At 34.5% G+C, this 15,553-nt stretch overlaps 1 protein-coding gene across 1 annotated transcript; it reads right to left on the reverse strand.

Moving 5' to 3' along the window:
- Positions 1–2,118: 2,118 nt before the first annotated feature.
- Positions 2,119–13,105, reverse strand: stard3nl (STARD3 N-terminal like). The gene is made up of 9 exons (XM_029454062.1): positions 12,947–13,105; positions 9,697–10,067; positions 7,124–7,201; positions 6,041–6,118; positions 5,238–5,291; positions 4,887–5,004; positions 4,365–4,463; positions 3,654–3,718; positions 2,119–3,564 (listed from the first exon to the last, which is right to left on the reverse strand). The coding sequence occupies exons 2-8, from the start codon at positions 9,898–9,900 to the stop codon at positions 3,657–3,659; spliced, it is 693 nt and encodes a 230-aa protein (XP_029309922.1). The 5' UTR covers positions 9,901–10,067; positions 12,947–13,105; the 3' UTR covers positions 2,119–3,564; positions 3,654–3,656.
- Between the last annotated feature and the right edge of the window lie 2,448 nt (positions 13,106–15,553).

Here is a 15,553-nt window from a genome sequence, read left to right on the forward strand (position 1 = left end):
CGAAATCAAAAGTAAATTACATTTCAACACGTTCTGAAATCAGTTGGTAAAGTATTAAAGGTTTTGGAGACTTGTGGAAGCAAAGAAAAGCTGTAATAATATACATTTGTATAAGCGTAGCTGTGACTTTGAACCACGACTGAACTTTAGATGAAACTGAAATAGAACTGCACATTTATTTATGTATTTAAATTAAAGAATTTGAGAAGTTATTCCTGTTGAATTTCCCCAAACTCTTAATTCAAGCAACCTGGTTTTAACCTTAATTAAACTTTATTACATTCGCTTGAATTCTTAGTGTATTCGTTGTTTTTAGACATAAAAATCTAAAGCACATAAATATCACAAAACAAATGATTTTCAAAGTAAAACATTTAAAATGATTCCAGCATTAAATATTCACTTATGGTTCCAGTTAGATATTTAGTTACTAATAAGAATAAAGATTATTATGGCGATGATTTGTCTCCACTGTGGTTGGAGGATGAACATTTATGAAGGTGACATTTTAAAGTGTTAGTCCGAAGCAAAACTCTTCAGCAGTATTATTTCCTCTTTGCTCATGACGGTGTTACAGCATCACCTGTCCTCTGAGGACCCCTGCTGGCGACATATGGAACAGCATGTATATTTCCTCATGACGGTGTTACAGCATCACCTGTCCTCTGAGGACCCCTGCTGGCGACATATGGAACAGCATGTATATTTCCTCATGATGGTGTTACAGCATCACCTGTCCTCTGAGGACCCCTGCTGGCGACATATGGAACAGCATGTATATTTCCTCATGATGGTGTTACAGCATCACCTGTCCTCTGAGGACACCTGCTGGCGACATATGGAACAGCATGTATATTTCCTCATGACGGTGTTACAGCATCACCTGTCCTCTGAGGACACCTGCTGGCGACATATGGAACAGCATGTAGAGACAGGAAGTACAAGAGAGATAAAAAACAACCAAAACAGTGTTTTAACAACTTAATTTGCTGGTTTACATGCAACTTGTGTCCCAAGCAATCAGTATTTTTTACATTTGAAGCGTTTGAGTTCACGTGAAGATGGTTCACTATGTTTACCATTAATTCATCTGCTCGTCATTTTCTGTGCGATTAATGGTGAAATAGTTTTGTGTATAAAATGTCAGAAAATGGAGAAAAATGTTACAATGTCCTAAAACTGAAGTTTGTCTTTTTAAAAATGTCTTTTGTTTTTGTCCGACCATCAGTCCAAAACCGCAGAATATTACATTTGCAATCATTTGACTTGGAAAGCAGACAAATCTTTCTTTTCTGTTGTTGCATAAACTAAAAGTTTCACCTCAGCGGGTCGTTTGTTACCACAACCTGCGTTTTAAAAACATTTCTGAAACCCTGAAAAGAAGATTTAATCTGGAGTGACGCTTTACTGAAACATCTAACACATTTTTAATCAAACACATTAATAAACACTTTTTAAAACTACATTATAGTGCGTTATAAACCGTTAATAAAATGCTTAATAATACTTGAAACCTTTGGAGCAATATAAACGTGTTGATTTATTACTCCAACACTTGTTTTCACAATTAATTGTTACATATATTAATTATTTGAAGAAAAACAATAAATCAACATGATTCTGGTGTTTGATAATATTACAATTAATTGATTTATTAAAATAATTTGCAGATTAATTGAGTATAAAACACATTTATCTGTACAGGAGCTTTGTCTAAAAGTCTAAAATAACATTAGTTTAGATTTAGTTTCAGATTAAAGATCATTAAAGAAATGCAACACAGTCCTATTAATTTAAAGTTAAGTCCATTTAAATAAAAATAAATTAAAGTTCTATTATGTGTTTAAAATGTTTTGTGTTTCCATCTTTTGTTCTTTATTCTTTTAGGATTTCGTAAAAGTCTTTAAAACAGAGTGACGTGTGTGTGTGTGTGTGTGTGTGTGTGTGTGTGTGTGTGTGTGTGTGTGTGTGTGTGTGTGTGTGTGTGTGTGGATAAAGGAAGTAAAATAACGAACGCTTCGTTAGCGGCCGAACTCTTTGAATAAAGTTAAATAATGAGACACTAACTATTGGTTTATAAACTCCTACATTAACTCTCGTCATGTTTTTCTCCATCAATAAACAAAAACCTTTATTTGTTTTATTAAATACATCATTTGTTTAAAGAGCTTTTAAAGTCTCCTGAATAAAACGCTTCATGCAGGTGGTCTCAGTATTTCATCCTCTCGTTTCTGACTCGGTGACGTGTGGACACCAGCGCGGGACTTTCCTGCGTCGCTCCTCTTCAATCCTCCTCCTCTTCTTCGGGACGAAGGAGTCGCTTCCCTCCTCGTGTCGTGCAGTAGTTTCGTGTAGTGATGTGGCGACAGTCTGTTTGAGCTCCTTCAGGCAGGTGTAGGTTAGAATATTCTGTTGACTTTCTTTAATAAAAATAAAATCAGTGTTGTATTTATTTCAAAAAGACTTGACTGAAAGGCTTCGCTGACGTGCACACGCACGTGCACACGCACGTGCACGTGCACACACTGTTCAGACGCCTTGGATACTCGACTGCTGTCAAAGATGTGAAATAATAAAACGGTATTACAGAATCTGCTGTTTGTGTTTATTCAAAGTGAGGAAGCCTCGTTATTTATAGTAACTAAGAATCACTAATATTAAAATAATTACGTGATAGTATTGTATGTTATAAAATATACTATAATAAAATATAGAAATTCATAATATATTCTGTATTAAATCGGTATATAATGAGCTCCAGCTGACATTAAATGTTAGTGATGAACACATGATTAAATAATATATTAATGAGTACTTTAAGTTGTGATGCTTTTAAAACATGAAGAAACAATATATATATAATATATATATAATATATATATAATAAAGTGCACAAGTTTTCACATTTTAATTTTAATGATATTTTCCAGACAACCTTTCCATAAAAACAAAATCACTCGGCTTGCAAGGCATGCATGAAGATATCTACATCTCACACGGAGCATCGACTGTCCAGTAGCAGCGTTCTACGAGCGGCCGTCCTTCACGTTTACGTGCTGCACAGTTTTGGCTCATTTTAGTTTCTAAGTCAAATCTCATTTGCTACAAACAAGATCCCAAAAGCTCAACACTGAACAAATCCTTCTGTCTGCAGAGTCTGCGGAGCTTATTCTCCTTCACAGTCGCTTCAAACCGAACATGTGAAACACATTAAAGCAAATATGATTTTTGGAAGTATGACATTAATACATTAGAGAAGAAAACTGTTGAATTATGGTCTGATACTGAAACTGATTATATTTCCATTTAAATCTCATGTGCAATTGTGTGTATGAATTGTCCTTGAAGCACCAGAGTACATTAAATGTGAGGGAAGAAGTTATTACAGGCTTTATAAGCGGCACTTCTTCTCCCAGGTGCACATGCAGACGGCTGATATCAGAGACACGGGTGCATTCGTGGGTATGAATATACAAACACTTCTTTGAGGCAAATAAAAAGGAACATGGCAGAATGTGTAAGGCAGAAGTTTCTCTCGGTAGCACACCTTCAGAAGCGGAGACCCTGAGGGGAACAAAGAACCGGAGAATGGTCAAAACGAGGTTCGTGATTTGAGTGAAGATTCAGATTTGAAGGGCGCGTCACACCTTTACCTGCTAGGTCACCTCAATGAGCGCTTTCTCTGGATCATGTTTATCATCCAGCTCCTCGTCAGAGTCTGGACACCAGAGAGAAAGACGTATAACATTACCTAAACGTACAAGCTGTCATTTTCTTGTTTTAGTTTGGTGGTGGAGGGGATTATGGGAGTTTGTCATTGCACTTTTTTTTGGGGGGGGGGGGGGGGGGATTTTAGGTTTTTGCCAGGAGCCGAATTATGTCCAGAGGTTTCCTCCTCTACACAACAAAAGGACCCGGTGAATAAAACCAGTAAAAACACTGAATAAAGCAGTTTCACTTCAAAAATGTGTGTTTTGTCGGTGGACACTGGACGGAGGGGCTACGAGCTAAAGGCTAACGTTAGCGCAGCTTGTTTCTCTGATAACTTAATATCCACTAAAAGTTATAAGAGTTAAAAACAACCAAGAAATTAAAAATGTATCATAAAAATGTGGCTTAAAACTGGATAAAAGTTTTATGTTAATGCAAGTACAAATGATATTACATACGTATTGTTGTCTTTAAGAAACTTGTTAGTTTTCATACGTCGTCATAGTTTTTGTGGAGGCAGAAAGAAACCTGGATAAATATATAGACTTCAAACACTTTAAAGGCTCTGAGAAGTATTAACACACACTTCCTGTCCGCAGCTTGTGAAGCAGTAACACAAGTGTGAGGTGGAGTGTGAGATGTTTGGGACTGACCTGCCACAGACTCTGGTGGAGAGTAGAACTGCCCGTCAGATAACGGACCCTGACACATGAGAGGAGCTCGCTCGGTGGCGTCCATGATGCACTGATATCCTGGAACACACAGGGGGGGGGACACACTGTAGTATTAATGGTGCTAATTATATCTGCAGGACGAGTACTAGTCGTAGTAATGCAAGTCACAGAAACAACATTTGTTGCATCAGAAATAGAAAGATTTACCTGCTTCTGATAACTGATAGAAAAGTGCTTTAAATATTATGATCATTACACTTCGACAGCTTTTCAGCTAAAGCAAGATTTAACCTTTTATTTCATAAAGTGAATTATGTTTTCATCTGCCATAACAACCAAAAATATATATAATAAAAAAAAATATATATAAAATAAATGTAATTAAAAAAGATATATATATATATATATATATATATATATATATATAAAAAATAATTAAAAACATATAATTTAAAAAATAATAATAGTGGATTATTAACAGACTGAAGGGCTGTGACTCACTGTTTTCGTCTTCGGCCTCCTGAGGCAGGACCTTGAAGTCCAGCAGCCATGTTTCTATCCAGGCCAACACGAAGGAGATGATGGGCAGCAGGTACCCAAAGGCCCCCTGGGACAGCAGCTACACACACACACACAGACACACACACACACACACACACCTTTTTATTAAGTTTGAGTTTTTGATATTAAATCAACAAATGTGTATTTATACAAAAGAATCACCTCCAATCACAAAATAAAATCCTTATTAAGACGTATTAGTGATATTAATAATGTTAATAAATATATATTTGGGACATTTATAATAAAATAAGGATAACAGCAGTAAATAATGAGGACTATGACTCTTACCTTTGATAAAATGACTTTAACAATCAAGAAAGCGCAGCTGACTGCAGTGGTGATCTGTGCAAACAGACATTTATTATCTCACAGATTATTCAGGAGTTATTATCACATGTTTTTATATAACCTTTGTTTCCATACGCAGCAGAGAGGTACGCATGTGATTAACTCGTTCTTTTGTAATCTAAGCAAAAGTATTTCAGTTTTCTCATAATCAGGAAATCATTTCTAATATTTCCACAGAAAATCTGCAAATGTTCTGCTTTCCTGTTAATGATTTAATTTAATTTTTAAACAAGGAGGTGGACAAAATAACAGAAACAGCCTGCATTAATAACGTCATAGAAAGGAATTAAAAAGATTCCAAACCGTCAGTGAACATGCTGCTCTTTGCTAATTCACTATAATGAAACGTAGAATTATAAACCAGATGAGACTGTTACATTATTCAAAAGGTAATCCTTGGTGTCTTCATAGCTTTGCAGTTAGTGTGGAGGAAAAACGAGTCATGTAAAAATCATCTTTTAAGATTTTGAATCGATTCACATCTTCCAATAAACGATTTAAAAAAGTGTTTTATGCAAAAGTAATTTGATATTAACACTGATAGACAATAATCACATACACACATCATACACACAGAGCGACAGTGTGTTGAAATATCACTTTTACATTTTGTGAACAATTTATATTTGAAATTGAAGTTTCTGAGAAATATAAGCCAAATCCTACGAATATTATATTATAATTATATTATTAATATATAATATTACTAATATTGTCAAGTTACTTCAAAAATAAAAACTTACCGCGATGGCCCACCAGTGACGGAGCTTACAGACGGCGTAGGCCAGGATGAGCGCGGCAAACCTAAAAACTGCCAGCAGCTGAGGGAGCGAGGACGAGAGGGAAAGATTCAGGAATAAGGAAAGATTCAAAGGAAAGATTCAGGAATAAAGAAAGATTCAAAGGAAAGATTCAGGAATAAAGAAAGATCAAAGGAAGATTCACGAATAAAGAAAGATTCAAAGGAAACATTCAAAGGAAATGTGCAGGAATAAAGAAAGATTCAAAGGAAAGACTCAGGAATAAAGAAAGATTCAAAGGAAAGATGCAGGAATATAGAACGATTCAAAGGAAACATTCAAAGGAAAGATTCAGGAATAAAGAAAGACTCAAAGGAAAGATTCAGGAATAAAGAAAGATGCAAAGGAAAGATGCAGGAATAAAGAAAGATTCAAAGGAAAGATTCAGGAATAAAGATTCAAAGGAAAGATTCAGGAATAAAGAAAGATTCAAAGGAAACATTCAAAGGAAAGATGCAGGAATAAGAAAGATGCAAAGGAAAGATTCAGGAATCAAGAAAGATTCAAAGGAAAGATTCAGGAATAAAGAAAGATTCAAAGGAAAGATTAGAATAAAGAAAGATTCAAAGGAAAGATTCAGGAATTCAGGAATCAAGAAAGATTCAAAGGAAAGATTCAGGAATAAAGAAAGATTCAAAGGAAAGATTCAGGAATAAAGAAAGATGCAAAGGAATCAATATAAATAATAAATAATAATATATAAATATTGTCTCGGAGTACAAAATATAATAGATACAGAGACGCATATTTAATACATCTTATTATAAATATAATATAAAGATAATAGCTATATGTGTAAAAATATGTATTTCCTATATATATTTATTTATTTTCTCTGGTTAGTTAAACAGATATAAATATAAACTCTTTAAAAATCCAAATTAAAATCACAACCTCTATATTATATTATTATTTTACATATTTGTCCGTCTAAATGCGTCACTTCTGTCATATTGAGAAAAATAAAATAAAAAGAATTAAATACAATACATAAATTAAATGTGCAGAAAAAAGTAAGAAACTTACAAAGATGTCGAAGAAGGAAGCGTGGTAGTCGTACTGCAGGACTTCTTTAACCAGCTGCTGCTGAATGCCACCATTCACCTGTTCAGACACAAACTGCTGATGAGAACACGGAAAACATCGTTCTTACACTTATTATTAGTTATTAATATTTCTTTAATGCACTTCATCTCTGCCGTGCAGCCATAAAAAGTCTCTTCATGTCGGCAGTTATTGGGATTTACACGAGCGTTTGTTTGCATTTATAGTTTCACAGGAGGATTGGGAAATGTGCTTCTAATAACTGATAAATATTATGATTATTACACATTCATGAAGTGAATTATGTTTTCATCGGCCATAAAACACGGCACGAAAAGGAGCTTTGGAGTGAGAATGCAAAGTGAAGACGTCGCTCGACTGGATCCGGTTCGTTCAGCTCCTTTGTTGCCGTCAGTACGAGAGGAATGAAGTCTGACGGCAGGAAGTGACACGTGTTACTGAAACTGTTTGGCTCTGGAATCTCCCCGCTCAGCAGAGACATGTTGTGTGTTTATCTTTAGTTTAACTCGTATATTTTATTATTCTAAGGCGACTGACAGCTCTCACTAAAGTCACAACAATAAAGTGAACTTTGTTTAAACTAACGATTATCTTCATTATTGATTATCTGATTTATTGTTTAGACTTTGACAAGTTTAGTGAGAACAATACTTTAAGTAAAAGTATGTTTTGTGCAGTAAAGTGATGTGTTACTGTTACATTATGATGTTTTGCATTAATATCACTGCTGTATAAAGGTTGTGCTCATGTTCCCTCCTTTATAATCTGCACAATGCATCATATCCTACATCACATCACATGTTTGCATCAGGAAGACGAGGAACTAAAGCTGTCAGATAAATGTAGTGGAGTAGAAGTATAAGGATGCATAACTCTGAAATATGCATGTAGAGCACCTCAGATTTGTTCTTAAGTGCAGTACTTTAGTAGATGCTACACAAATGACTGCTGCAGAATTGAAGATGAAAAGACGTTGCCTTCATGAAGACGGTATAAAGCTGCTATGATCCTGCAGCGCCGTCTTTAATGTTCTTTATTATCATCTGAGGTTGTAAAAGGAAACAAGTCCTCCTGAATATTAAACACCTGTCGGCTTCTGTTCTTCAGCTTTGTGGCGATGCATCTTACAGCCGATCCAAGAGGCTTTTTAAAGACTTTCTTTAGATTAAGAAGGAGCATTCTGTCTCTGAGATGTACTGGAGTAGAAGTATAAAGCTGCATAAACATATCAAGTAAATTAGATTAAATGTGTACTTTAGTGGATGTACTTGGTAACATGTCACCTCGCGGTCTCGTGTTGAAACACATTTAGAGTTACAGTTAAGGAGGAAGCTTAAGCTCATTTCCAAAACGTCTGGAAATTCTTGAGCACATATTTGAGTTCCAGTCCAACAGGTTCAGAGTCACAGCGAGACTGAAACAGTTCAGCGCTGTGCAGCAGAGTTACTGATCACAGCGACTGGACACAGTGACACAAGGCTGAAACTGAAGCATTGTGGGAATTAGTAGTATTAGTAGTAATAGTATTAGTAATAATAGTATTAGTAGTATTAGTATTAGTAGTAATAGTATTAGTAATAATAGTATTAGTAGTATTAGTAGTAATAGTAGTAATAGTAGTAGTATTAGTAGTATTAGTAGTAATAGTATTAGTAGTAGTATTAGTAATAATAGTATTAGTAGTATTAGTATTAGTAATAATAGTATTAGTAGTATTAGTAGTAGTATTAGTAGTAATAGTAGTAATAGTATTATTAGTAATAGTATTATTAGTATTAGTAGTAATAGTAGTAATAGTATTAGTAGTAATAGTATTAGTAGTAGTATTATTAGTAGTATTAGTATTAGTAGTAATAGTAGTAATAGTAGTAATAGTAGTAATAGTATTATTAGTAATAGTATTATTAGTATTAGTAGTAATAGTAGTAATAGTATTAGTAGTAATAGTAATAGTATTAGTAGTATTAATATTAGTAGTAATAGTATTAGTAATAATAGTATAAGTAGTAAAGTATTAGTAGTAATAGATAGTATTAGTAGTATTAATATTAGTAGTAATAGTATTAGTAATAATAGTATAAGTAGTAATAGTATTAGTATTATTAGTAGTAATAATAGTATTAGTAGTAATAGTATTAGTAGTATTAGTATAGTTGTATTAGTAGTAATAGTATTAGTAATAATAGTATAAGTAGTAATAGTATTAGTAGTATTAGTAGTAATAATAGTAATAGTATTAGTATAGTTGTATTAGTATTAGTAGTAATAGTATTAGTAATAATAGTATAAGTAGTAATAGTATTAGTATTATTAGTAGTAATAATAGTATTAGTATTAGTAGTATTAGTATAGTTGTATTAGTATTAGTAGTAATAGTATTAGTAATAATAGTATAAGTAGTAATAGTATTAGTAGTATTAGTAGTAATAATAGTATTAGTAGTAATAGTATAAGTAGTAATAGTATTAGTTGTAATAGTATTAGTAGTATTAGTATAGTAGTATTAGTATTAGTAGTATTAGTATTCGTCTTACATTGAGCTCTATGATCCAGAGCAAGGTGATGAACAAGAGGTCAAAGGTCACGAAGAGGCAGAAGGTCCTCCTCACGTCTGAGATACTTTTCTTCTCTCCGGCTTCGTACGACTCCATCCGTGTGGAGACGGGCGTGGTGTTGATAGAACACCCCCCCCTGCCGGTCAGCCGCGAATCGGCGCTGCTGCTGCATCGGCTGTCCATATCCCCCACCGCCACCACTGCTTCCCCCCCCCCCCCCCCCCGCCCTGAGCAAGGCCGGCCCTACCCGCTGGTCAACAGAAGGTGGACTCAGAGGAAGCGGGTCATCGGAGCAGAGCTGCTTTAGTGGAGGTGGAGTCTCTCTGCGGAGGTTGACGTCATCACTGCATCTACAAAGCATGAGAAAGCAAAAAGGTCAAAAACACTCGTGTGTTCTGATTGTGTGTAACTTAGAAACACACATTTAAACTCTTCTTCTTCTTCTTCTTCTTCTTCTTCCTGACAAGAACACTGTAAAACGTGTGGTTACATAACACAGACACTAGTGCTGTTATTGTGCGGCTGCCACGACCTTTGACCAGAGCACATGTTTATAACGTCTTCTTTAAGGAAGAGAAACTAATTGATATTTTGCTCTTACTGTAAGTAACTCTGAGACGGTCACTGGCTGTGTGCTTACACGCAATCTCATGATTTCCATGTTTTAAATGCATCTTGTTTTCAGCATCACGTGACTTTAAATCCATTAAAGAACCTCTGTTAGAAGCAGTTAATACGTTATTTAAAAGAAAAGGTGCATTTCCACATTGAATAGCAGGTTATTACAATCAAACAGCTAAAACTAAAGATGCACTCCCACAAGTCAAATCATATACTGTAACTTCCCCTGAAAGTACAATCCTCCACCAGTTTCCTCTTTACATGCCAGAGAGTTTTTAAAGCCACACTAACCTCCACGTTTAACGCGTCTTTTGTTTGACAGTTTATTTAGGGAAGTATTTAACAGGTATTACTCAAGTCACACACACACACACACACACACACACACACACACACACACACACTATTATTTATATATTACACTTGGCCTATACTATGCTTATACTATTATATATGCTGTGCTATATTGCTGTACTGTACAATATGTTATATCATATCAATAGATTTGACCTTATATTATATATAATATATACTATACCATTTCAGAAAGCCTCTCACTTACACTTTTTAATGTTTTAACATTTAGTTTAGCTAACATTAGATATTTACACAGCGAACAAACACATTTAACATTCTGAAAGTTTGACCAGATCTCACGACGGCGTGACAGATACAGGAAGTACACTGCGAGTCTCTGACTGCAGCATCTGAAGCTGTAGGTGGCCTGTAGCACATGAGTGGGGCTCTGTTCACTCCCTCTCGCTGTTATTAACCGACTTGACTTTAAGTAAAGTACTTTCGGATCTGTGTGCTTTAGATTCCTTTCACACTGTTCTCAACTAAAATCTTATTTACACACTGGTCACAGGATTTCTCCGGATTAGTGCATTCCACTGAAACATAAAGTTCCTCATGCAGACGTCGTCGTGCAGAAGCAGCTCTTTAAATCTTGTGCTGATTTAAGACCAAAAGCATATTTGTGGATATTACTGTGACACCAGAGCTTGGACTATCAGTTCCTAAACATGACTGATGACAACTAAAATAACATGCAATTAATTAGATCAGGTTTCTTAAAGTTGAATTAATTGATTTATTTGGTGCCACTTCAAAAAAGAAAGAGGAACTCCTCGAGCGGAGACACAGAACTCACACACAGACAGACTCACTCATCTGGAGTGTTACTTCTGCACGTGATGAATGTAGGTCAGGATATTCTCTCCTCTTAGCTCTGGTTTGGTCTCCAGGAGCTCCTGAGATAAAACAGCCCGAGAATGTCGTCTGCTTGGTGCAGAGCAGGTAGTTTACAGTTCCACTTCCACGTGTGAACAGCCACAAAAACAGCTTTTTCCCCAATTTATGTGCATAATAAAGAGAAATAAGTGTGTTACTGTGCAAACACAACAAAGTGTTTATGACGCCCTAAATGTGGTTTCAGAGAGAGAGAAAGCCAACAATTCTTAAGATATTGGGTTTAGATAACTATACTTTATTATACAATAAGTATTATTATTATTATTATTAATATTATTACAATAATAACTAGTATTAGTAATATTATTATACAATATGTATTATTAATATAATACTAGTAGTAGGTAGTATATTTTATTATATAGATATTATATTATATATTATTATTTCATGTGTATATATATATACAAAAAAAAATATATATATATATATATATATATATACATATATATAAAAAAAAAAAATATATATACGATATATTATATATATATAAAAATAATCTATAAAAATAAATATATAATAAAAAATATATATATCCACTCCTATATATATATAATATCTTACTATACCAATATATATCTAATATATAAACCTATTATATATACATAAAATATATATATAAATATATATAATAAATATAAATATAAATATATATACATCATAATTTATTAGGTCATTTATATTTTGTATTAATAATCTAAATCTAAGTAATTACAGCAGACAAATAAATGTAGAGGAGTAGAAAGCAGCATGATATTTAAATACTAATAAAGTACAAGAACATGTGCATCACTTTAAATGTTGCAACTGGGTGATTTAACACTTAATCATAAATTATTAAGTGATTTATATTTTGTATTAATAATCTAAATCTGCAAAGTAACTACAGCTGACATATAAATGTAGTAGAGCAAGTAGAGGTGGAAGTATAAAATATATAAAATACTCAAATAAAGTACCTCACAATTGTACTTTAATACAGTACTTGAGTAAATACACCTTCCACAGTGGATGAGCTGCACATTAGAGCTGCACTGGATGAGGCTTTCTCTGCAACTTCAAATGTGTGATTAAGAAAAGAGAAAGCTGCAGGAGGAGAAACCCCGAGACAGAGGAGGCCAACAACAACAACAGCACCACTGCTGCTTCCTGCGCACACATTACAGCTGCTTACAGGCGTACATGCACAAATAACAAACAGGAGATGGTGAAATAAAAGCAAACACACAATCATGGTGCAGCTGGCCAAGGGTGCCCTAATACAGCAGAGGTGTTTACCAGCTAACTAAGCTAGCTAGTTAGCTTGGTGTCATGTATTAAAACTGTTTTTAAAAGTCTCCATTATGGTTCTTACCTTTTAAACTTTCTTCAAGGGGGGGGTTTAGTTTTCTGAATGAGCCCTCACAAGGTTTAAGTCGGCAGGTTTCAGCCTCAACGCCGCAAACGAGTCATATGTTTCCCTTCTGTCTGCTCGGACAGGATGGAGGAAGCCGGAATAGGAAAAAACAAAAAACCTGACGCAAAGGATTCTGGGATATGAAGTCTGTCGCTGCAGCAGCGTAGTCACCGGCAGCTTTCGGGTGGATTTCATGTTTTTATTTCTTTCGTCACAAATTGGACACATAGCAGATAATCTTTAAACATATTTTTTATTAATACAACAAATTTAAATTAATCGTATCTAATTTATATCACACATATAGCCTATGGAAACTGCCATACTGACTATACTTAAATATAACTTGCAACACTCATACTGTATTTATGCTGTACATTTCGATTACTATTCTTATTTATAATATTCAGCATTCAAACTCTTAATCATAGATTCCATTTTCAGCATTAATACTTTTTACACTATTGTATATAATATAATATACACATTTCTTACAAATGTGTTGTTATATATTGTAGAACAAGGCACACTTTTTTGTGCTATAAGTTCTTTATTTTTGTATATATTTTTATTTTTATTCTAAAATGGAGCAACTGTTAAGCCAGGGGAATCAATAAAGTATATCTGATTCTGATCAATAACATTAAAAATACCACAAAGAATGACAAAATAACAGTGGTGGAAAGTGAGTATTTTCCTTTTCTGCTACTGTACGCTTCTTTAGAGGCAAATATTGTAGGCTACTTTACCAGCTGCTACATCAAAGTGATGAACACATTAATGCATTATTAATTTGAATCCAATTATAACATACATTATTCTAAAATGGGCCATTTTGCATAGTGAAAAGTAACATTTTGGGTGCATGACTTTTAATCCTGCATTTTAGCGCCTTGAGATTGCTTTTAGCTTTGAAAGGTGCTTTACAAATAAAATGTATTATTATTATTATTATTATTATTATTATTATTATTATTATTATTATTATTATTGTATCAGAGTATTTCTACACTGTAGTGTTGCAATTTGTACTCAATATTATTATATATATTTATTTATTTTATTACCTTTGTGCTGGCACAATTACTCACCAAATGTGGATTAATCCGCTGCTGAAAATAGTCCTCAACAAATGCATTATATCCTCCTGTTTGATTAAAGTTTGGTAAAAACTACAGTGATCAGCTGTTTCAGGAAACTACTGTGACACACAGAGTGCTGTGAATTGTAACTTTAAACAGAGAAAACCTTTTTATTTTTCTAATTATTGATTTATGAAGATACACTCAGATTACTGCTTTCATGGCTGAAAATGCAACTAGATTTATTTGCAGTTTTCTCAAATTGACTAAATACGTAAATAAACTGATCTCATGTATTATTCAGCTAGTTTGCCTACTTTTGCAAGCTTTAGAAATAATACTAGCTCAAACCGAAATAATTTATCATTTGTATTCTACATTCTTACAAAGCTGCATGCAGGTTGCTTGGAGAAGAGAGAGAAGTCAGAAAGCATCGAGAGACGAACAAACGCGTGCTGGTGTTTCGATGACACATGGGTGTAAAGTACATGTATTGTTTATTATTATAGTGTCACCTATATATGAGGACTGAGCAGAAACTCACACACAACAAACGTCCTGACGATCCTCCATGAAAGTCCTGGTGAGCAGGATGAAGGCGCCCTCTTGTGTCGAGCATCACTTGTTAACCAGCTGTGATGTTCGCTGCAGGTCCAGAAACATCTTCACACTGTAACACTGGTGCAGCATTCACGTGCCATGGGAAAGCTGGGAGAGAAGAGTTTCCATTTCACAAATATTATAACATCAGCTCTCAGGTTTTAACATAGAAATACTCTGAACTAAATGTAAAGAATCATGTACACATGATCAGTTGTCTTATGAGTGTCAGGACTCAAACATTACTCACGTCCAGGATTGACCAAAAAAAATGTTTATCTGTGTAATTAATCGATTTTATTAACTAACTGCATAAAGAAAATGTTGGTTATAAGGAAGAAGTGAAGGTGAAGGAAAAAACTAGAGCGAGAGAGAGAGAGAGAGAGAGAGAGAGAGAGAGAGGAAGAACGTGTTGATAACACACACACACACACACACACACACACACACACACACACACACACACACACACACACACACACACTCACACACACTCACACACACACACACACACACACACACTCACACACTCACACTCACTCACTCACTTCTGAAATAAATCCGGCACCTCTGATTATCAGGGAATAAATAGGTTGCGTACCAATCAGCATCACTGTGTTATTAACAGGATATCAATATTACAAATAAAAGTAAATTACATTTGTATTACCACTACCTGTATAACACGTCACACACGTTACAGCCACAACACAAAAACAGGAAAAAATTCAATTTAGTAATCTCTTAAATTAACCACCTCCAAAAATGCCCACTCAGACAAACCACCTGATGAAGTGTCTTTGAACGTCACATGAGATTGATCGTTTCCGGAGCGTCTGGGCAGCGAGCGGTCTGCTCAGTGTCTCGCGTGCCCGTGCAGAGC

Source organism: Cottoperca gobio, chromosome 17, assembly GCF_900634415.1.
Source record: "Cottoperca gobio chromosome 17, fCotGob3.1, whole genome shotgun sequence".
In the NCBI taxonomy this organism is placed as follows: domain Eukaryota; kingdom Metazoa; phylum Chordata; class Actinopteri; order Perciformes; family Bovichtidae; genus Cottoperca; species Cottoperca gobio.